General features: G+C 45.2%; 1 protein-coding gene across 4 annotated transcripts in view; it reads left to right on the forward strand.

The window, feature by feature from the left end:
- Window positions 1–3,083: 3,083 nt before the first annotated feature.
- Window positions 3,084–23,205, forward strand: part of syt7b (synaptotagmin VIIb) — a 130,990-nt gene continuing 110,868 nt past the window's right edge. For all 4 annotated transcript variants that reach the window (XM_058401068.1, XM_058401070.1, XM_058401069.1 and 1 more), the window contains exon 1: window positions 3,084–3,217. In XM_058401068.1, the coding sequence (XP_058257051.1) occupies window positions 3,184–3,217 (34 nt within the window). In that variant the 5' untranslated portion in view covers window positions 3,084–3,183. The remainder of the gene's footprint in view (window positions 3,218–23,205) is intronic.

Here is a 23,205-nt window from a genome sequence, read left to right on the forward strand (position 1 = left end):
TGATGTTAACATTCAGGACATGCCTTTTGTTTACTTATTTCATGCTTTAAACAGAAATTGCATCAGAGCTCAGAGCTTGTGAGTAAAGATTTCCTCCTGATATAAACTGTAATGTCTACTTCACCCCTCCAGCACACTCCTTCACTCCTTCACTCCAAATGATCGTGACATGGCTATCAGAATAATCCTGCTGATCAATATTAGAGTGAAGATGGTCTATTTTTAAACAAGAGTGTGTAGTTTCTGCAGCAGACAGACGTATTCAGCTCTCTGTCTCTGTTACATCAGAACAGCCAAGTGACGGCCGAGTCCCAGTTCATCAGCCTGGACACGTCTGTGTATAAAGAGCCCGATTTTCCGCAAGCTTCCTGTTTGTAAAGTGTGACAGAGTGTTAGCAACAGCTAAAATCATTATGGGATGCTAATTACTAAATCCCTTTAGCTAAGTGGCTCCACACCAGCTCTCACCAACACACACCCTGCATCTAAATAACCAACATGCAGGCCTTTGTGCTCCAGACCTGTATCTGAAGCGTGAAGTGTTCTTTTCTCATATTTATTTAAAAATAATGTACATGGTGACTTCCTTCCATCCCTCCTTCCTTCCTTCCTGGCTTTTTGTCTTCCTTCCTTCCTTCCTTCCTTCCTTCCTTTCTGGCTTTGTGTCTTCCTTCCTTCCTCCCTCCCTTCCTGCCTTTATGCCTTCCTTCCTTCCTTCTAGCCCACCTGCCTTCCTTCCTGGCTTTTTGTCTTCCTTCCTTCCTTCCTTCCTTCCTTCCTTCCTTCCTTCCTTCCTCCCTCCCTTCCTTCCTGCCTTTGTGCTTTCCTTCCTTCCTTCTAGCCTACCTGCCTTCCTTCCTGGCTTTGTGTCTTCCTTCCTTCCTTCCTTCCTTCTAGCCTACCTGCCTTCCTTCCTGGCTTTGTGTCTTCCTTCCTTCCTTCCTTCCTTCCTTCCTTCCTTCCTTCTAGCCTACCTGCCTTCCTTTCTGGCTTTGTGTCTTCCTTCCTTCCTTCCTTCCTTCCTTCCTTCCTTCTTTCCTTCCTTCCTTCCTTCCTTCTTTCCTTCCTTCCTTCCTTCCTTCCTTCCTTCCTCCCTCCCTTCCTTTCTGCCTTTGTGCATTCCTTCCTTCCTTCTAGCCTACCTTCCTTCCTTCCTTCCTGTTTACATATTCCATACCCCGAAGTAAAGCCTGTGTCATTCAGAGTTTTATTTTCAGTGCTAAAAAATACATATTTAGGAAAAATATTCACTCCATCTTTTAATCCTGTTGGTCAGTTTATTAAGCAGATGTGGACCTGTACACACCAGGAATGTCAGGAATAAATGAAGTGTATTCTGTAAAACACTGCTCACTAAACAAAAGGCTTCATCCCACTTCTCAAAAAAGGACGATTCCAAAGGCTTGAAATGGTCAACAATCTGAGAGCAAGACTTTTCATACAGCAGCAGTGAGACTCAGGGTTGTTCAAACAAGTGAGTGTCATTAGTAATCAGGTGATTATTAGCGAAGAGCTTGACCCGAGGTCAAGTGACGAGTCACAGCCTAAGGATGATGGGAGCTGTGGTCTGTCATTTTGGGGGTTGAAGAACCAGAGGATCCAGCTGTCACAGTTAACTCCTATGTTCAGTTAATAGACCTTCATCTATCCATTCAGCTGACTGGGATAAAATGTCATTTACATATACACCGAACAGGCATAACATTATGACTAATATGCCTAATATCAGTGTCTGTCCCCCTTTTGCTGCCAAAACAGCCCTGACCCGTCCTGCACTGTGTATTCTGACCCCTTTCTATCAGAACCAGCATTAACTTCTTCAGCAGTTTGAGCAACAGTAGCTCGTCTGTTGGATCGGATCACATGGGCCAGCCTTCACTCCCCACGTGCATCAATGAGCCTTGACCACCCATGACAGTGTCGCCGGTTCACCACTGTTCCTTCCTTGGACCACTTTTGATAGATACTGACCACTGCAGACCAGGAACACCCCACAAGAGCTGCAGTTTTGGAGATGCTCTGATCCAGTGGTCTAGCCATCACAATTTGGTACTTCGTCAAACTCACTCAAATCCTTACACTTGTCCATTTTTCTAACATCAACTTTGAGGAGAAAATGTTCACTTGCTGCCTAATATATCCCACCCACTAACAGATGCCATGATGAGGAGATACTCAGTCTTATTCACGTCACCTCTCACTGCTCAGAATGGTATGCCTGATCGATGTATACACAAAAAAGAAATAGGAATGAAATGAATCGTTGTTTCAGTTTAAATAACTGCACTTTGGAGTTCCAGTATAAGTAAATTTGGGGGGTAGGGTTTAGGGTGTGGGGAGCTGACCATAACACATTATGTTTTTGTTAAACCTTTGATTTATGATTTATTCACTAAATGCTATAATCAGCCCCACTCTGGTTGTGGTGATTAGTGTTCATTCAGCTACAAGAGCATTAGTGAGATCAGACACTGACGTTGGGATGTTGAGGAAGCTCAAGTCCGGTTCATCATAGTGGGGTTGAGTCAGAGTCAGGACTCTTGAGTTCATCCACCTCCACACCATGTCTTCATGGAGCTGCTTTGTGCACAGGGGCATTGTCATGCTGGAACAGGGTGTGTAGCTCCACTGAAGGGAAACTGTGAAGATATTTGTTTGAGGAAGAACCACACATGGGTGTGATGCCCAGGGGTGCACATACTTTTGACTATCTACGTTGTGATCCAGAGCAAACCAATGCATCGATGATAAAAAAAAGATTCAAAATCATTGTATGAGTAGAAAATAAAATTTGTATGTGGAGAAAAGACGCGCCGCGCGTGCCACATCGAGGCAGCTGTGCCACGCGCCGATGATTCCAGCTGCCAGGAGTCACGCGCGAGCCTCAAGACGCCCTCCAACCTGCCTCCCGTGGCCATCCGGTCTCCTACAAACAAACCGAATGTAATGGATTGAGAGAGGGGCGAGGGAGGGACTATGAGAGAGAGAGAGAGAGAGAGAGAGAACTAACCTGCTGGAGTGTAGCGGCTAGGAGACGCGCGCGGACTGACTGCTAGGCACGCGCGAGCTCTTCCACGCTCGCGACGGAACAAGACGGAAACGGAAACTCAACATATATTCCTAATTTAACGTTTTTCCCCTCACAGTGCATTAAAGAGATAAAAGACTAGAGGGAAGGCAGCCATGCGCCTGAACCGAGACGCCGAGGACGGCAAAGGTGAGCAAGAAAATACCGTCATGGTACTTTCATAGATATTCTCTCTCTCTCTCTCTCTCTCTCTCTCTCTCTCTCTCTCTCTCTCTCTCTCGGCTCGTGGCTGTCATTACCCAGGGATGCTGTGGCATGCAGGATTATTTTTTAATAGCTTATATCACATATGGACAATTTCACGTGCAAACAGGTTTCTATAGAAACGAGGGGGAAGAAGGTATATAATCATCAGGGCAGGACACTTGTTGTTTGTGTGTGTGTGTGTGTGTGTTTGTTTTGAGATGTGTTTGAATTCCAAGGTGCTTCCAAGCCATGCACAAGGTCATCACACCCTCAATCACACGCACAGTCATTACTCTGTGTGTGTGTGTGTGTGTGTGAGAGAGAGAGAGAGACAGAGACAAAGAGAGAGAGTGATGGTAAGGTCTCTGTCTCCATAAGGAACCACTATCCATTCCTCCAGAGAATCCCTTTCTCTATGCATCCATCCAGCCATCTATGCCCTGGTTGCCCTCTCCTCCTCCTGTTGCGTGCGGTGGGAGAAGTGAGGCTAAAATTAGACTCTCCTTTGCTTAGCTTGAGAATTAACACACACACACACACACACACACATGGAGAGAGAGCGCAGAGCCACTGAGATGATCTAGTGAGTCTGATTTAGATGTGATGATAATTCAGTGTTATCACTCTCTCACACATCAGACATCACATCTGCAGGAGCAACCGACACTGTCTGTGTGTGTGTGTGTTTGCAATCCATGTGAAACATGTATGTATATATCTACATTGTGTGTCTGTTATTTGTGTGCAGTGTATCTGTGCATTGTGTTGCACACTGTGGATATGCCCCGTAGTTACTGTGTGTGTGTGTGTGTGTGTTAATTATGTGCATGTTCTGTGTGCTGTGTATATACTGAGTGCATTGAGTGAGTGTGTGTGTGTGTTATATCCTCAGGTGTATGCATTGTATCTGTTCATCTTTTCAATCTGTGTGTGTGTTCTGTGCTCAGTGTGTACCATCTGTGCATTGTGTATGCATTGTGAGTATTTATCATTGTGATCTGTGTGTGTTTGTGTGTGTGTGTGTGTGTATTATTTGCACATGCACAGCCTTGCACAGTTTAAAGGAAGTGCTTTTGATTGGCCGAACCTGAGAGCGCTCAGTTCATCCTTTGTTTCTGACACGTTTTCAGACACCTCAATGTGGACATCTTGACTGTGTGTGTGTGTGTGTGTGTGTGTGGGCTAACACGTTGACATGCCTAATGCATGCCCCTGGAGCCTTTTCTCCTCTGAAGCAACATGTGTTTTAGGAAAAAAATGACACTGTTGTCTATTAGAAAACCCATAAGAGGTTCAAGGACACACACTTGGCTTTGATGTTTACTGAGTAAATGGATATAAAATGAACAAAAATGAGAAAGCATGATAGATATCTTTAAAATACACACCCATTATGAAAATGCGAAGACGATGTTGAGATAATCTCATTGTATTTTACATGAATATCATTAAACATGGTACAGTTTTTCTTTTTTTTTCATTTCTGGAATAACTGTCTACAATGAGAAATAAAAACAGACGTGGTCCTGTAGATCATAATGACATCACAGAGGCTCTCTGATTGGCCGATGTCTCTCACATGGTTAGCGACGTTTCTTACGTGAAGGTCACACAGTGTCACGCTTCCAGTGCCATGTTCCAGGTGGAAATGAAGTGAAAATTGCCATAAATGGCATAAATCAAGTCTAGCCAATAATGTCCCACAATGAGATAAAAATAAACCGCTACGTTTGGAGCTTTGAGTAGCCAGCATCCAAATACTCCCTGCTGTGTGTGAGCGAGTCGATCTAAAAAAGCTCTAAAACAAGGTATTATGGGAGAAATCTGCTATTATTATCGCACTGTAGAAGCACGGTATTGATTTTCGTATCACAGTTCAGGATATGGCGCTAAGACAATGAATCCAGGCTGGAAGGAGGAAGTGGAGGTGAGGTGAGGGAAAGGGAACACGTTGGTGGTTCCGAGTGTCTGAATCCGGAGCTAATCATAGCCATGGACTGCAAACATTTTGCTCCAGATTTTGTAACTTATTGTCTTAAACGTCATTTCAGATCGTTAGTGTTCCCCCTGAGACACAGCGAGGGAAAGAGAGCAGAAGAATTTTATCACAATATCCATCGATAATTGATTGTTTTCATACAAACAACGAACAATAGCCTTCTTTTGTATTACGTTAGCTAGCGGTTAATAGCGGTTTAATTTGAAAAATCAGATGGATTCCTGTGATAATGCAAACCACATCGACATAATAGAAAACAGACAGAGGAGCATATGCTGGACCTGGAGACTCCACTCTACAGACTCCAGACTTCAGACTCGACAAAACAGACCCTAGAATCCAGACTCCACATTCTAGACTCCACACACCAGACTGCAGACTCCACATTTTACACTCTAGACTCCAGACTCCAAATTCCAGACTCCAGACTTCAGACTCCCGATTCCACACTTCAGACTCTAGAGTTCGCACAGCAGACTCCAGATTCCACATTTTAGACTCCAGACTCCACATTCCAGACTCCAGACTTCAGACTCCAGACTCCACACTCCAGACATCACACTCCAGTGTCCAGACTCCACGGACCAGACTTCACACTCCAGACTCAACACTCCAGACTTCACTCTTCAGACTCCAGACTCCATGCACCAGACTCCACACTACAGGCTCCAGACATCACACTCCAGAGTCCAGACTCCACCCACCAGACTTCACACTCCAGACTCAACACTCCAGACTCCACTCTTCAGACTCCAGACTCCATGCACCAGACTCCACAGTCCACACACCAGACTCCAGACTCCACATTCCAGACTCCACACTACAGACTCCAGACTCCACACTCCAGACATCACACTCCAGAGTCCAGACTCCACAGCCCACACACCAGACTCCACATTCCAGACTCCACACTACAGACTCCAGACTCCACACTCCAGAAATCACACTCCAGAGTCCAGACTCCACGCACCAGACTTCACACTCCAGACTCCACTCTAAAGACTCCAGACTCCATGCATCAGACTCCAGACTGCAGACTCCATACTCCACTATCCAGACTTTATGCACCAGACTCCACACTCCATACTACAGACTTCATACTCCATACTTCACTCTTCAGACTCCATGCAACAGACTCCCGACTCCATACTCCGCAATCCAGACTCCATGCACCAGACTCCACACTCCAGACTCCACACTCCAGACTCCACATTCCAGACTCCATACTCCAGACTCCATGCACCATACTCCAGACTGCAGACTCCCGACTCCGCAATCCAGACTCCATGCACCAGACTCCACACTCCAGACTCCACACTCCAGACTCCACACTCCAGACTCCACACTCCATGCACCATACTCCAGACTGCAGACTCCCGACTCCATACTCCGCAATCCAAACTCCATGCACCAGACTCCAGACTCCAGATTCTAGACTCCACACTCCAGACTCCACACTCCAGACTCCACACTCCAGACTCCACACTCCAGACTTCACACTCCAGACTCCAGACTTCAGACTCCAGACCATGCTGTTGTATGAAAGTGATAGACTTTCTTTGTCCTTTGTTCCTTCCTTAATAAACTGGTCATCATGCTGTTAAAGACTAGAAAAAAAGACATTTGCTTTATAATAAGCGTGAACATTGATATCAAAACAATTTTATGTCCTTTTATCATGGTTCCTGACAATTCCCATGAAATTTTTGTAAATTCAGCACCAGAATCCATTCTGTTTGAACTGAAATACATTAACATGCCGGCTATTTTTATGTTCCATGCTCTAAAATGACATTTCACACCTCCTGCTTGTGTAGCCTGCTTTATTGTTTATCCTGCTGGTTTAGCCCTAGTTCTGTTTCTTGCTTTATTGCCTCCTGTGCTGAGGCTTGTGGTGCAGTCTTGATCTAAATTCCCCTGTCAGGTCTGGAGTCTGTCTGTCTGTCTGAAATTCATTACGTGGCTAATTTTACTACGGAACCTTCACTCGGTTCTAAGGTCCTTCTGATCACTGCTGCTAGAGTAACACTCATTTCTGCTTCCTTGTGGTAATTGCTGGATTATCAGCATACAGTGGGCATGTGGCATACTGTATATATGTATATATGAAACACACATCGTATGGATTATATATGAATGTATAACTTGCAAAGCCGTTCTATAGACCAGAATGTAGACAACGCAGGACCGTTTATTGTCTTTATTTACTCATGAGACATCATTTATACCCTAGCATCTATTACCGTCACCGTCATTTTTCCTTTGCTGTTATTATCTTCTCAGAAGCCAAGACAGACTGAGTAACTCCACCATCACGCTTAAATTATAACTCGATTGATTAGTGAATTTGAGGCATCCGAGACGCACTGTTTGCCTTTGCGTTTTGAAAATCCCATCCTAATCACATCTTAACACACTCCATTCTTTATTCTGCAATCATCCTGTCATGCAGCACATAAGGACCATGCTTTAATTAAAGATTAAAACTAGAAACAGCAAACGTCACTCATTAGGACGTGTGATTCTCTTCCACACCAGCAGACTTTCCCATGAAGTGAACGCTTCTGCATCTTTTAGCAGTGTGTGAGGACCGGATCAAGTTAAAGATCTGAGCCAGTTCAAAATTATATTAGCCCTGTTCAAGCAGCATTAGTTTCTCTTCTGGACTTCTGGAATGCATCTCTCTAAGAAAACACTAACTCTGAAATGGAGTAAGAAAAAAACATGGATAGGTGAATAGTCCGTTTCTTTGCTACCAACATGATGATCATCACTGGATCAGGAATACAATAAGAGATCCATTTATTGTGTGTGTGTGTGTGTGTGTGTGTGAGAGAGAGAGAGGGAGAGAGAGAGAGAGAAAGAGAGAGTAAGAGAGAGAATGTGTCCTGTGTGAATAGACAGTGATGATATAACAGCTCATTTAATCAGGTTGTTGTTCATTTTCATTTCCCTTCTAATAGACTGTCAGGAAGAAAAAACAGGAACAACATGAAGCAGCTAAGGGGTGTGTAAGAGGCATGTTAGGGGTATTTTGGGGTGTGTTTGGGGTGTGTTAGTGGTGTGTTAGTGATGTATTGGGGTGTGTCTGAGGTGTGTTAGGGGTGTATTGGGGCATGTTAGGGGTGTGTTAGAGGTGTGTTAGGGGTATGTGTTAGTGGTGTGTTGGGGGTGTGTTAGGGGCGTGTAAGGGGTGTGTGTTAGTGGTTTGTTGGGGGTGTGTTAGAGGTGTGTTGGGGGTGTGTTAGGGGCATGTTAGGGTTGTGTTAGTGGTGTGTTAGAGGCATGTTAGGGGTGTGTAGGTGGTGTGTTAGTGGTGTGTTAGAGGCATGTTAAGGGTGTATAGGGGATGTGTTAGTGGTGTGTTAGAGGCATGTTAAGGGTGTGTTGGGGGTGTGTTAGTGGTGTGTTAGAGGCATGTTAAGGGTGTGTAGGGGATGTGTTAGTGGTGTGTTAGAGGCATGTTAAGGGTGTGTTGGGGGTGTGTTAGTGGTGTGTTAGAGGCATGTTAAGGGTGTGTAGGGGGTGTGTTAGTGGTGTGTTAGAGGCATGTTTGGGGTGTGTTAGTGGTGTGTTAGAGGCATGTTAAGGGTGTATAGGGGATGTGTTAGTGGTGTGTTAGAGGCATGTTTGGGGTGTGTAGGGGATGTGTTAGTGGTGTGTTAGAGGCATGTTAAGGGTGTATAGGGGATGTGTTAGTGGTGTGTTAGAGGCATGTTTGGGGTGTGTAGGGGATGTGTTAGTGGTGTGTTAGAGGCATGTTAAGGGTGTGTAGGGGGTGTGTTAGTGGTGTGTTAGAGGCATGTTTGGGGTGTGTTAGTGGTGTGTTAGAGGCATGTTAAGGGTGTATAGGGGATGTGTTAGTGGTGTGTTAGAGGCATGTTTGGGGTGTGTAAGTGGTGTGTTAGTGGTGTGTTAGGGGCATGTTGGGGGTATGTAGGGGGTGTGTTAGTGTTGTGTTAGAGGCATGTGTGGGGTGTGTTCGTGGTGTGGTAGCGGCATGTTAAGGGTGTATAGGGGATGTGTTAGTGGTGTGTTAGAGGCATGTTTGGGGTGTGTTAGTGGTGTGTTAGTGGTGTGTTAGAGGCATGTTAAGGGTGTGTAGGGGGTGTGTTAGTGGTGTGTTAGAGGCATGTTAAGGGTGTGTAGGGGATGTGTTAGTGGTGTGTTAGAGGCATGTTAAGGGTGTGTTGGGGGTGTGTTAGTGGTGTGTTAGAGGCATGTTAAGGGTGTGTAGGGGGTGTGTTAGTGGTGTGTTAGAGGCATGTTAAGGGTGTGTAGGGGGTGTGTTAGTGGTGTGTTAGAGGCATGTTTGGGGTGTGTTAGTGGTGTGTTAGAGGCATGTTAAGGGTGTATAGGGGATGTGTTAGTGGTGTGTTAGAGGCATGTTAAGGGTGTGTTGGGGGTGTGTTAGTGGTGTGTTAGAGGCATGTTAAGGGTGTGTAGGGGGTGTGTTAGTGGTGTGTTAGAGGCATGTTTGGGGTGTGTTAGTGGTGTGTTAGAGGCATGTTAAGGGTGTATAGGGGATGTGTTAGTGGTGTGTTAGAGGCATGTTTGGGGTGTGTAGGGGGTGTGTTAGTGGTGTGTTAGAGGCATGTTTGGGGTGTGTAGGGGATGTGTTAGTGGTGTGTTAGAGGCATGTTAAGGGTGTGTAGGGGGTGTGTTAGTGGTGTGTTAGAGGCATGTTAAGGGTGTGTAGGGGGTGTGTTAGTGGTGTGTTAGAGGCATGTTTGGGGTGTGTTAGTGGTGTGTTAGAGGCATGTTAAGGGTGTATAGGGGATGTGTTAGTGGTGTGTTAGAGGCATGTTAGGGGTGTGTAGGGGGTGTGTTAGTGGTGTGTTAGAGGCATGTTAAGGGTGTATAGGGGATGTGTTAGTGGTGTGTTAGAGGCATGTTAGGGGTGTGTAGGGGGTGTGTTAGTGGTGTGTTAGAGGCATGTTAAGGGTGTATAGGGGATGTGTTAGTGGTGTGTTAGAGGCATGTTAGGGGTGTGTAGGGGGTGTGTTAGTGGTGTGTTAGAGGCATGTTAAGGGTGTGTAGGGGGTGTGTTAGTGGTGTGTTAGAGGCATGTTTGGGGTGTGTTAGTGGTGTGTTAGAGGCATGTTAAGGGTGTATAGGGGATGTGTTAGTGGTGTGTTAGAGGCATGTTAGGGGTGTGTAGGGGGTGTGTTAGTGGTGTGTTAGAGGCATGTTAAGGGTGTGTAGGGGGTGTGTTAGTGGTGTGTTAGAGGCATGTTTGGGGTGTGTTAGTGGTGTGTTAGAGGCATGTTAAGGGTGTATAGGGGATGTGTTAGTGGTGTGTTAGAGGCATGTTAGGGGTGTGTAGGGGGTGTGTTAGTGGTGTGTTAGAGGCATGTTAAGGGTGTATAGGGGATGTGTTAGTGGTGTGTTAGAGGCATGTTTGGGGTGTGTTAGTGGTGTGTTAGAGGCATGTTAAGGGTGTATAGGGGATGTGTTAGTGGTGTGTTAGAGGCATGTTAGGGGTGTGTAGGGGGTGTGTTAGTGGTGTGTTAGAGGCATGTTAGGGGTATGTAGGGGGTGTGTTAGTGGTGTGTTAGAGGCATGTTTGGGGTGTGTTAGTGGTGTGTTAGAGGCATGTTAAGGGTGTATAGGGGATGTGTTAGTGGTGTGTTAGAGGCATGTTAGGGGTGTGTAGGGGGTGTGTTAGTGGTGTGTTAGAGGCATGTTAGGGGTATGTAGGGGGTGTGTTAGTGGTGTGTTAGAGGCATGTTAGGGGTGTGTAGGTGGTGTGTTAGAGGCATGTTAGGGGTGTGTAGGGGATGTGTTAGTGGTGTGTTAGAGGCATGTTAGGGGTGTGTAGGGGGTGTGTTAGAGGCATGTTAGGGGTGTGTAGGGGATGTGTTAGTGGTGTGTTAGAGGCATGTTAGGGGTGTGTAGGTGGTGTGTTAGAGGTGTGTTTGCGTAGTCTCTAAACTAGATTTCATGAAGCTGTTATTCTAAGAATAAGGAGCTTAATAATAAAATAGTGATATTTATTCTCAGCAATCTTTTATAAAGCCCAGCCTTGTGGAGTGTCCAGGTTGTGTTTGTCCTGTAAATATCTTCTCCCGTCTGAGCTGTGCTTCTCTCCTGGTCCTTCAGAGATATCCTCAGCCTTTGTGGTTTCTTCTCTGAATAATGTCTTAGTAGATACTGTAGATATTTGGTATGTCTGTCCTGCAGAGACTCTTTAAACCTGGTTTATACGTCTCTGTGTGTTTGTGAACGTCAGGATGTAGTGTAGGTGTCAACTTTTATTCTTACATGTATGCAAGAGGCAGAAAATAAAAATTCATATATTTCCTGTAATATCACTGGCCACTCCATTCACCTTGTGTGTGTGGGTGTGGCTACTTCAGGATGTAGATATATGTGTGTATGGCTACATGTGTGTGTGGCTATTTTGGCTGCTGTTGCCGTTGAGTTGTGAGGGAAATTTTTCAGCATCAGGAAGCCGGTTGTGCAACTGATTGAGTCGTCCAATCGCTGTGGAGCTTCAACAGGCCTGATCTGAGCAGCAGATTTCCTGGCCTTGGTCTGATTATGCCTGGCAGGGTTCGGAGACAGCGCCTGGACGCTTTTGGCAGGTGTTCTCCGCTCTGAGGCGTCACAGGCTGCAGAGAGCAGCAGCTCGAGCAGAGCACCGAAAGGACGGACGGTGAGAGTGCCTCTTCGCCACCTGTGCTCACTCCGCATGATTTCTTCAGGATTTTACAGCACAGCGTTTGTGTTGCTGATGCCCAGTGGCTCTGCAGGCATGTAGAGAGTGCTGGCAATAACCTTCAGGAGGACCGTGTTAGGCACCGACATGCTGAGCGTGGACAAAACTCCTGTAGGACTCAGCTCAAAGAGCAAAAAGGTCACTGTTAGGTCATTGTTCAGCACAAGATTGTTCAAGAAAAAATCTCTGTCTGTCTGTCTATCTGTCTGTCTGTCTGTCTGTCTGTCTGTCTGTCTGTCTATCTATCTATCTATCTATCTATCTATCTATCTATCTATCTGTCTGTCTGTCTGTCTGTCTGTCTGTCTGTCTATCTTTGAGGTTTAGATGAACTTCTCTGTGAGTGAGAGTGACCCCAGATCCCAGTGTGTGTGGTGTGTGTTCTGCTCTGTAAAGATCCCGGTGTGTGTGTGTGGTGTGTGTGTGTTCTGCTCTATAAAGATCCCGGTGTGTGTGTGTGTGTGTGGTGTGTGTGTGTTCCGCTCTGTAAAGATCCCGGTGTGTGTGTGTGTGTGTGGTGTGTGTGTTCTGCTCTGTAAAGATCCCAGTATGTGTGTGTGTGGTGTGTGTGTGTGTGTGTGTGTGTTCTGCTCTGTAAAGATCCCAGTGTGTGTGTGTGTGTGTGTGTGGTGTGTGTGTTCTGCTCTGTAAAGATCCCAGTGTGTGTGTGTGTGGTGTGTGTGTGTTCTGCTCTGTAAAGATCCCAGTGTGTGTGTGTGTGTGAGTGTGTGTGTGTGTGTGTGTGGTGTGTGTGTGTTCTGCTCTGTAAAGATCCCAGTGTGTGTGTGTGTGTGTGGTGTGTGTGTTCTGCTCTGTAAAGATCCCAGTATGTGTGTGTGTGTGGTGTGTGTGTGTGTGTGTGTGTGTTCTGCTCTGAAAAAAGATCCCAGTGTGTGTGTGTGAGTGTGTGTGTGTGTTCTGCTCTGTAAAGATCCCAGTGTGTGTGTGTGTGTGTGTGGTGTGTGTGTGTTCTGCTCTGTAAAGATCCCAGTGTGTGTGTGAGTGTGTGTGTGTGTGGTGTGTGTGTTCTGCTCTGTAAAGATCCCAGTGTGTGTGTGTGTGTGTGGTGTGTGTGTGTTCTGCTCTGTAAAGATCCCAGTGTGTGTGTGTGTGGTGTGTGTGTGTTCTGCTCTGTAAAGATCCCAGTGTGTGTGTGTGTGAGTGTGTGTGTGTGTGGTGTGTGTGTTCTGCTCTATAAAGATCCCAGTGTGTGTGTGTGTGTGTGGTGTGTGTGTGTTCTGCTCTGTAAAGATCCCAGTGTGTGTGTGTGTGTGTGTGGTGTGTGTGTGTTCTGCTCTGTAAAGATCCCAGTGTGTGTGTGTGTGTGTGGTGTGTGTGTGTTCTGCTCTGTAAAGATCCCAGTGTGTGTGTGTGTGGTGTGTGTGTGTGTGTGTGTGTTCTGCTCTGTAAAGATCCCAGTGTGTGTGTGTGTGTGTGGTGTGTGTGTGTTCTGCTCTGTAAAGATCCCAGTGTGTGTGTGTGGTGTGTGTGTGTGTGTGTGTGTGTGTTCTGCTCTGTAAAGATCCCAGTGTGTGTGTGTGTGTGTGGTGTGTGTGTGTTCTGCTCTGTAAAGATCCCAGTGTGTGTGTGTGTGGTGTGTGTGTGTTCTGCTCTGTAAAGATCCCAGTGTGTGTGTGTGTGAGTGTGTGTGTGTGGTGTGTGTGTGTTCTGCTCTGTAAAGATCCCAGTGTGTGTGTGTGTGAGTGTGTGTGTGTGTGGTGTGTGTGTTCTGCTCTGTAAAGATCCCAGTGTGTGTGTGTGGTGTGTGTGTTCTGCTCTGTAAAGATCCCAGTGTGTGTGTGTGTGTGTGTTCTGCTCTGTAAAGATCCCTGTGTGTGTGTGTGTGTGTGTGTGGTGTGTGTGTGTTCTGCTCTGTAAAGATCCCAGTGTGTGTGTGTGTGTGTGTGTGTTCTGCTCTGTAAAGATCACTGTGTGTGTGTGTGTGGTGTGTGTGTGTTCTGCTCTGTAAAGATCCCTGTGTGTGTGTGTGAGTGTGTGTGTGTGTGGTGTGTGTGTTCTGCTCTGTAAAGATCCCAGTGTGTGTGTGTGAGTGTGTGTGTGTGTGGTGTGTGTGTTCTGCTCTGTAAAGATCCCTGTGTGTGTGTGTGTGTGTGTGTGTGGTGTGTGTGTGTTCTGCTCTGTAAAGATCCCAGTGTGTGTGTGGTGTGATTGTTAGACAGATGTTCATACAGCACACCAGCTCTTACTGTGATGTGTTGGTGTGTTGAAGTGAAGTGATAGCTGGTGCCATGATACTTACAGGTGAAAGCTATTATTAGCATTTTGATCCTCTACACTCGCCGCCTTCGTATTGTGCAAAACTATCCCGCTCTCACACTGACCGTGGAAAAAAATTAATTACCTAATCAGTGTGCGGGTTCCACAGATTGTGTATTCCTCAGCAGACGGGCTCCGGGTGTCGTGAGCGTCGCTGGCCTTTCTACAGCGTTACCACCGCGTTAAGAACACATTGAGAAGGTCAAGCAGTGGTGACAGCACGGAAAGTGTGTTTACATGGATTTGTTTGTGTTGGCTCGGGCATGTTTTTAGCTCTTTGTGAGAATAAAAATAAAATCACACACACACACACACACACACACACGTACACAGACATGAGGAGTGCCTCCCTTTTGTGACTGCATTCCCATCAGTACTAATTGTTCACATCGATCCCGTTTGTTAGCAACACGTCACACCTGTGCTAACTTTATAAACAGAACAGAGTTAAGTGTATTTATTTCCCATTTTGACTTTCTCAAAGTTTTCATTAAAATCAACACTAATGAACAAAAATCTGAAGTAGCACCAGTAACACCAGTAACACCACTGGTCTTTAGATCCTTACAGCTCCATCTTACAATGATTGAAGTCTAAACCAGAAGGAAATGAAGTCCCTTCTGGAAACATGCAGATTGACTGTTGACGACACAAACAGGACATCTTTTGTGTCCAAATTAAAAAGTATATTTAAAAGTTTATTTAAATAATTTGCCTAATTTTCCATCTGTGATCAAATGTACTGAATTCTAATAACAGGTGTGGTAGCGGGAAATACTGCAGATGTGCTGTGTGTTAGAACCCGGGTTCTAAGTGAGACGTTCAGTGCTGCAGCAAAGTGACACCGAAAGACTTCTTCATGAAGTCAGGGTCGAGATGGAGACGAGACGAGACGAGACGACAAGCGAGACAGAGAAGGGAGTAAAAACGCAAGCTGACCTCATGGGCTTTGTTTCCTTTCCTGTCATTTTGTAAATGTCTGAAGGTAATTGCTTGTTAATGGCAGGGTCCTTCTGGTCAAAGGCCTCGTTAATATTACAGATAGAGAGAAGAAGAAAAAGAGCGGGAAATGAGTGAGCTCGGCTGAGGAGAAACGAGTGCAACCTGCAGTTAGAGGAAGAGAGAGAGTAGAGCCATTAGTCAGGTATATAATTGCTGACTGTAAGACAGAGAATAAAAGAGTGGGGCAGATCAACACAGCGAGACCGAGACATCAAACAGCCTCACACTCGCTATTATCATTCATACACTATGAGGCCGGCGTTTAACCGTGTGCTGCGCGTCCTCACTGCAAAGCACAACAAATAACGGATGAGTCCTGACCTCTGACCCTCGATGCCATAAAGCATTAGTGACAGATTTCAGGATGTCAAAACAGAGGAGCTAGAGATCTATTAGCTTTGACACATGCAGGACCGCGGGCGTCTGGCTGAGTCAGACAAATTCACTTCCTGTGAAATCAGGAAATCTACCACTTACATTCAAACAAAGATAACGAAAAATGGAGGATGAATTTTCCTGAACTCTTCGATCAGCAGTAAGTCACATGACTTGCTTGAACGACATGATGATGCAACAGGCAGACCTTCCCATCCATCATCATCTAATAAAGGTCATTAAATCTCTAAGCCCTGACCCCGCACTCGAGCTTAACCCTTCGTTCGTCATGTCCGTAAGACCAGAATTAGGAATTTGCTCTTGTGAGAAAGTATTCGCCCCCACATTGTTTCTGCCTCTTGGTCCGCGTCTACAATCCTCAGCTGGGTTTTCGTTTGTTTTCCCAGTTCATGGTTATAGATTTTCTGTCTTTGACTGTGTTGGTTTGTAGTCTCAGGCTCAGGTGCTTTCCCATCAGGCCACACAGCAGCAGTGTACACGTTTCAGGCAACAGGTTCATCTCACCCGCATGCCTGGATTCCAGCAGGATACTTTTCTGAACTTCGTGGGACTCGACAAACTTTTCAGCAAACAGGATGATCTGCTGTGGTCTGTGGTTGCTCATCCGCCGTGTCGGTGGAATCCTCTTCCTGTCTTTGCATGCTGACAGATCGTAGAAGAAGAAGAAGCTAGAGGTCTGGCGTGCAAGACCACGTATGACTTGCTGATGATAATGAACACACACTTTATGCAAGTCGAGGCATGTCTGTATTTAGCAGGAAGAAATGAGTCTGTAATGAAGTCAGAAACTGCACTGACCTATCAGTTCCACAAAGAGCTCTTGTAGAAAGGACATTATCAACATTTACTTACATTATTTAGTCTCCAGTGTCACCCAAATGAGGATGAGGTTCCCTTCTGAGCCTGGTTCCTCTAAAGGTTTCTTCCTCAGATCATCTCAGGGCGGTTTTCCTCACCACCATCGCCTCAGGCTTGTTCATTCGGGATAAATGTTAGGGAATTTTAAACTTTAGCATTTTTTCTGTTTCTATAATTCTGTAAAGCTGCTTTGACAATGTCCACTGTTAAAAGCTCTTTGCAAATATATTGAATTGAATTGAGTTTTTCGGTCTTTAGATAAATCTACATCGTCTGTGGAAGTGTTTCCGAGGTTGGAGTTCGACTCTAGCAGGATCCTGGACACTTAAAATTCCTTAAATAATAATTCCTTAAGTAATAACCCTGTGCTCGCAGATTTCATTTACGAGTATATTTTATGAAGATTATTAAATATGAGGAGCGTTAGGTACGTACGCAGCACCATTACTCTTTATTGGTTCTAATCTAGCTGTTTTCATCGCTGAACTTTACACACACCTGTTTGAGAGTGTTTGGGATATTTATCCTGGTCAGGATTGTGGAAAATCCACAGCAAATCCAGGGAATGCTGAGCATGAGCTGGGAATCAATCACATCGCACAGCTGTGTACACACACCAACACACACACACACACACACACACTCAGACACACACACACACTCACACACACACACACTCACACACACACACTCACACACACACGCCACACACACACACACACACACTCAGACACACACACACACTCACACACACCAACACACACACACACACACACACACACACTCAGACACTCAGACACACACACACACTCACACACACTCACACACACACACTCACACACACACACTCAGACACTCAGACACACACACACACTCACACACACCAACACACACACACACACACACACACACTCAGACACACACACACACTCAGACACACACACACACTCACACACACTCACACACACACACTCACACACACACACTCACACACACATACTCACACACACACGCCACACAGACGTCAATACACACAGCAGTTATTTATTTATTTATTTTTATTTTTGTGAAGTGAAGGAGACTGGAAGAGAAAGAGAGAAAGAGATAGAGAGGGGAAGAGAGACAAAGGGGAAGAGAGAGACAGAGAGAGACAATGAGAAAGAGAAGAAGAGAGAGAGAGAGAGAGAGAGGAAGAGGGAGAGAAAGAGGAAGAAAGAGAAAGAGAGAATGAGAAAGAGATACATAGAGAGAGAGAGAGAGAGAGAGAGAGAGAGAGGGAGAGACTGATACAGCCGGAGACGTAGGGAGCCAGACACAAACAGGGAAAGAGATATGCAGGACAAAGCTGTGTGTGTGTGTGTGTGTGTGTATTACATATCCACCTCTGCTTTACTTCAGCCCTCCTGACTCACTCATTTGTTTGCACTCAGACTCACTGCTGTCTTGTTGCTGTCCTTCCTCTCTCCCCTCATTCTCTCCATCTTTTCCTCCCACTGTCTCTTGTCTCTTTCTGATCTTCTCATCCAGCACCTGAGCAGCATTCCTGCCCACCATATGGGTGTCATCTGCATCACCCTCACTGCCTTCCACAGGTTTGGGGATCGGTGCGTCTGGTTAAGCAGCGCTAGTGACGTAACGACGCATAAAACACACACTGATTACTCTTTCCAGGAAGCTAGGAGAGCAAATTACTCCGGTGTTTGAAAGGAAGGTAATAAAAGCGCTGCTCAGTGAGTGAGAGGTCAGAAATTAAAGTGTTAATAAGTGTGTTGCTTTTTTTGCATTCATCCTCCTTCTAGTAATAATAGTAATAATAATAATGATAATAATAATAATAATAATAGTAATAATAATAATAATAATAATAATAATGGTTTTTCATTCCCTGTGTTTTCATCTTTCATCACAGATCAGCAGATTTTTAAGAGAGAGGGAGAGAGGGAGGAAGAGGAACCGTGCTAGAGTTAAATTCGGGTTAAATTTGGGAAACAAAGGGAGAATTTCCGAGGAGGACGTTAAAAAAGCAACGAGGCTAACAATCAATAAGGCAAATTCCCAGTTTTTTCCTTTTAGCCTTTCAATGACATGGTTAAAAATAACCACAGGGTATAAATAACTGCTTCCTCTTAGATCACACAGAGTGTCATTGCCGTGTCCTGGGTGAGAAGGTCATCGTGTGTGTGTGTATGTGTGTGTGTGTGTGTGGTAGCAGGACGGAATTAACAAAAAAGAAATGATCCCTTATACATAGAAATTTTGTCCTTCAAACATTAAACTTCAAACGGGAATTAAGTGAAATGGGAAGGAAGAGAAACAGAACAAAAGAACAAGGTGAAATGAAGGAAGAGAAACAGGAAGCAAGAGAAACAGTAGGGAAGAGAAAACAGGAAGGAAGGAAGAGAAACAGGAAGGAAGTGAAACAGAACAAGGTGAAATGAAGGAAGTGAAACAAGAAATAAGTGAAACAGGAAGGGAGTGAAACAGGAAGAAAGAGAAACAGGAAGGAAGAGAAACAGTAGGGAAGAGAAACGGTAAGGAAGTGAAACAGGAAGGAAGAGAAACAGGAAGTGAAGAGAAACAGGAAAGAAGAGAAACAATTTCAAACGCATCTGACTTTCATGCTGTTTGGATTAAATCCAGAACTGAATCCATTCCTCTGCTGCTTTTGATGATGATGAAGTCCAGATAAATCCAACAAACATTAAACTGAGGTAAATCTCTGTAGCTAGGACCGGACAGACGGACAAGCTGAAAACCACAGCCTCCTTCACCCGGTGGTGTGGAGTGTGTACAGTACGTCAGAGTGAATAAATTGTCTCCTGTAGTCATCCTTTCCCGGGATGTGACTTCACCAGATTTCTGTATTTCCTCTCGGGAGGAAACAGGTGTCAAAGTTCAAGGATGAGCTCCTGGAAACGAGAAGGTGATCATGTGATCAGTGACAGATAAACGGAAGAGATTTGATCGGCTCAGAACCTGGCCTGGTGTTTGTAGAGCTCAATTTCTGTACAGTGGCATGTGGGCTTTGGAGAAGTTCACGTGTGAGCTACATTAACCCTTTATTAGCTGATGGACAAGCTCTGTTCGGATCCTGGACGTTTGTCCGTATCTGGTTCGGTTGATGAAGTGGTTTAATTGTAGCTAACAGCAATAGACATCTTTAACACTGCCTGTGGATCTTGTTGAATCGGTCGCGCTAACATGTTCCACCCTGATGGTCTAAAACACTGCCTGCAGGACGTCTCTTATCATATCATTCCAGCACTCATTACACACACACTCAGACACACACACACACACTGTAACATCCCTGAAATCCAGCAGAGAACTGTGTCACTCAGAAACCAGCATCAGTTCAGGCTGGTCTGGAGGTTCCTGCCAGAGCTCGAGCTCATCACGCCCAGGTTCACGTCTGCTGATGAAACAACCTCGTCTCTACGTCTCTCCAAGACTTTAAACAGTTCGATTAAACAAGTTCACTCAATGAAATCTTCTAGATCGTCTGTATTGGGTCTGTCAGGGATATGGAATGTGCCGTGTTTTGGATGGGTTCTCTCTGAGGGAAATCAGGAAGAGAGCTAAAAGACGGAAGGAGACGAAAAAGCGGAATTTATAAGCTGTGCTTTTATTTATTTATGAAATGGCAAGATATTTTTTTATGCCTTTTGCCCTGAGTGTTTCAGCTCGATGCACTGCAGTGTACCTAATAAAATTTCTGTAATCATGAATCCAATGTTATTTTCATATTGAGTCAGATTGCAGGCCAGGAAGAGCTTCACAATGCTAACTGAAAACTATTCAGCATTAATGCTGACGTTGGTGCAGGTGCGGGTCAGATATTCATCAGGTCAGATACTCAGGGATTCCTGGATGGCTGTGGTGGTGTTATGGATATGAGAAAGGAAAACATTTGATAAAATACAGCACTGAATGGACTTGTGCTGCGATTCCGAGCGAGCTCGGGGACGAGAGCTGATGTACGGCAGCACCGTACCTCGTACCTTTGTGCAAGGATGACACAGAGAGACTAAAATGGCAGGACATGCCACAGGTTTCAGCACACAGGCTTCACGCCATGCAGTCGGACGCCTCTGTTCTTCTCTGCTGCAGGTTTGAGAGATGATGTCATTCGTCTTTTAATGGACGGACACTGATGTGGCTAACTGAGTTAGTTGCCCTGCTTTCTTTTCATTTCACGCTTTCAATCAAAGCCAGCAAGAAGTCCTTGGGTGATGACACACATCTGAACTCTCTCTCACACACACACACACACACACACAACCTGTTTTTTCCCCAAAAGCTCATGTTAACTGGTAGACTTTGTTTTCACGTCAGAGCTCATCGATAGGTGAGAATCTGATATTTTTACGTAAAAAAATGGTGTTGAAGTGTAACAAGGTGTTAGCCACACACGTTAGCAGCTGAGCACCTGTGAAATTTTTTATTTTTATTATAGAAGTCACAAATGGATGCAACTGAGCTAGATTTCCCATTAGGTCAGTTGAGTGTTGGATTCTGAGAATGAGACAATTAGACTGAGGGTGTGTGTGTGTGTGTGTGTGTGTGTGTGTGTGTGTGGGTGGGTCTAAATGGAGGTCGCGATGCCAAAGTTGCCCCTGGATGTACGATGATTCATAACGCCTCCTGAATCTTGACACAAATACAGACATTTCCATACAAGGCAACGGAGGCTGATGATGTAAGACGTGTCTATAGAGCATCGCACGATGGACTGATCACTGATCTATCTTCCTCCTCAGGATTTAATAGCATTAAGAGCCGAGAGGGTCATTAGGAGGCGAGACAGCAGGCTTTGTTTTGCTTGGTAATCTTCCTTTGTGTTTCATTTTGTTGAATCCTTGCCGTCCTGGTCAGTATGAACACACAGGCCCTAGGGGCAGGTGTGTGTCCAGGGATAGTAAATCCTGAGCTCGGATTGGCTATGAAGCTGAGACGACAGGGAGAACTCACCTGGTGGGAAATGACATTATCCAGGAAGTCCTCATTAGGATAAAGAGACAGCCGGTCACTGGAGGAACCCAGACTAGTAGATCTCCTATGCCTTCTCCAAGCCTGAGCATCCTCGGGTGAGCAGCCCGGCTTTACCGGTAAGCTGGGATTCTTAACCTCTTGCTCTCGACAGGCTCGGGTTCTGCCAAGCGCTAAAAACACGCTGTTCTTAATCCGTCTGGGGAAAAACTGAATGCCATCATATTCACTCGGTAGATCCGAGTGTAAGAGTTATATAAGGCAGCGCTTCAAACACAATAACGTCGCCTTCACGCACCGGCTCGCCGCGGCCTCCTTTGCGGATGCCGTCATCCGTAACGTGCCGCAGTTACACGTGTGATGAGAGTGTGTATTGTGTTTTGAGAGTAGCTTTCTAATCAAAACCGAGGAAACGGGAGCGAGAGTCAACACCAGACATGGAGAACTTCATCGGTTTAATCAGGAAATACACAAATCACAAAGAGACACAAAGCTCTGCTCAGGATCAAGAAATCCACTGAAAATGAATGAACCTGATGTACTGCGATGATGATGATGATTATTATTATTATTATTATTACTGTTGTTGTCACATCTGTTTTTTTTCTTCTTTCTGCATTTTTTCGAGATATTTTAGGATATTATGAAATGAAATTAGGTGTAATACAGTTGTGTATAAACTAATGAAGGTTTGACAGAATGACAGCACCTGATGGAAGGATGGTACATTCACACACACACACACACACACACACACAGAGTGAAATAAGAACGAATAAAAATACACCACATTGCCAAGAACAGATGGCGAGACGTCTAACTTCAGACTGACTGACAAGGCATGCCAAGACATATCAGTCAGGGGAAGAGCAGAACACACACACACACGCACGCACACACACACACACACACACACACACAAATAACAACGCAGGTCTGTAGGTTAGAAAAGGTAATGGTTTATACCGTCATCCACTGGCATCAGCTCCACCTTTCAGGATGATGGAGGATGATAAAAGATGATGGAGAATGATGGAAAATGTTGAAGGATGATGGAGGATGGTGGAGGATGTTAAAGGAAGATAGAGGATGGTGGAGGATGGTGTAGGATGATGGAGAACATTGGTGGATGATGGAGGATGGTGGAGGATGATAAAGGAGGATGGAGGAGGGTGGAGGATGTTGAAGAAAGATAAAGGATGATGGAGGATGTTGTGGGATGATGGAGGATATTGGAGGATGGTGGAGGATGGTGGAGGATGATGTAGGACGATGGAGGATGATGTAGGATGATGGAGGATGGTGTAGGATGATGTAGGATGATGGAGGATGGTGAAGGATGCTGGAGGATGGTTGAGTATGATGGTGGATGAAGGAGGATGATGAAGGATGATGGAGGATGGTGAAGGATGATGGTGGATGGTTGAGTATGATGGTGGATGATGGAGGATATTGGAGGATGATGGAGGATGACAATGGATGATGAAGGATGATGGAGGATGGTGAAGGATGATGGAGGATGGTGAAGGATGATGAAGGATGATAGCAGATGATGGAGGATGGTTGAGTATGATGGTGGATGATGGAGGATACTGGAGGATGATGGAGGATGATAATGGATGATGAAGGATGATGAAGGATGATAGCGGATGATGGAGGATGGTTGAGTATGATGGTGGATGATGGAGG

The sequence above is a fragment of the Hemibagrus wyckioides genome, linkage group LG10 (assembly GCF_019097595.1).
Source record: "Hemibagrus wyckioides isolate EC202008001 linkage group LG10, SWU_Hwy_1.0, whole genome shotgun sequence".
NCBI classification, from domain to species: Eukaryota; Metazoa; Chordata; class Actinopteri; order Siluriformes; family Bagridae; genus Hemibagrus; species Hemibagrus wyckioides.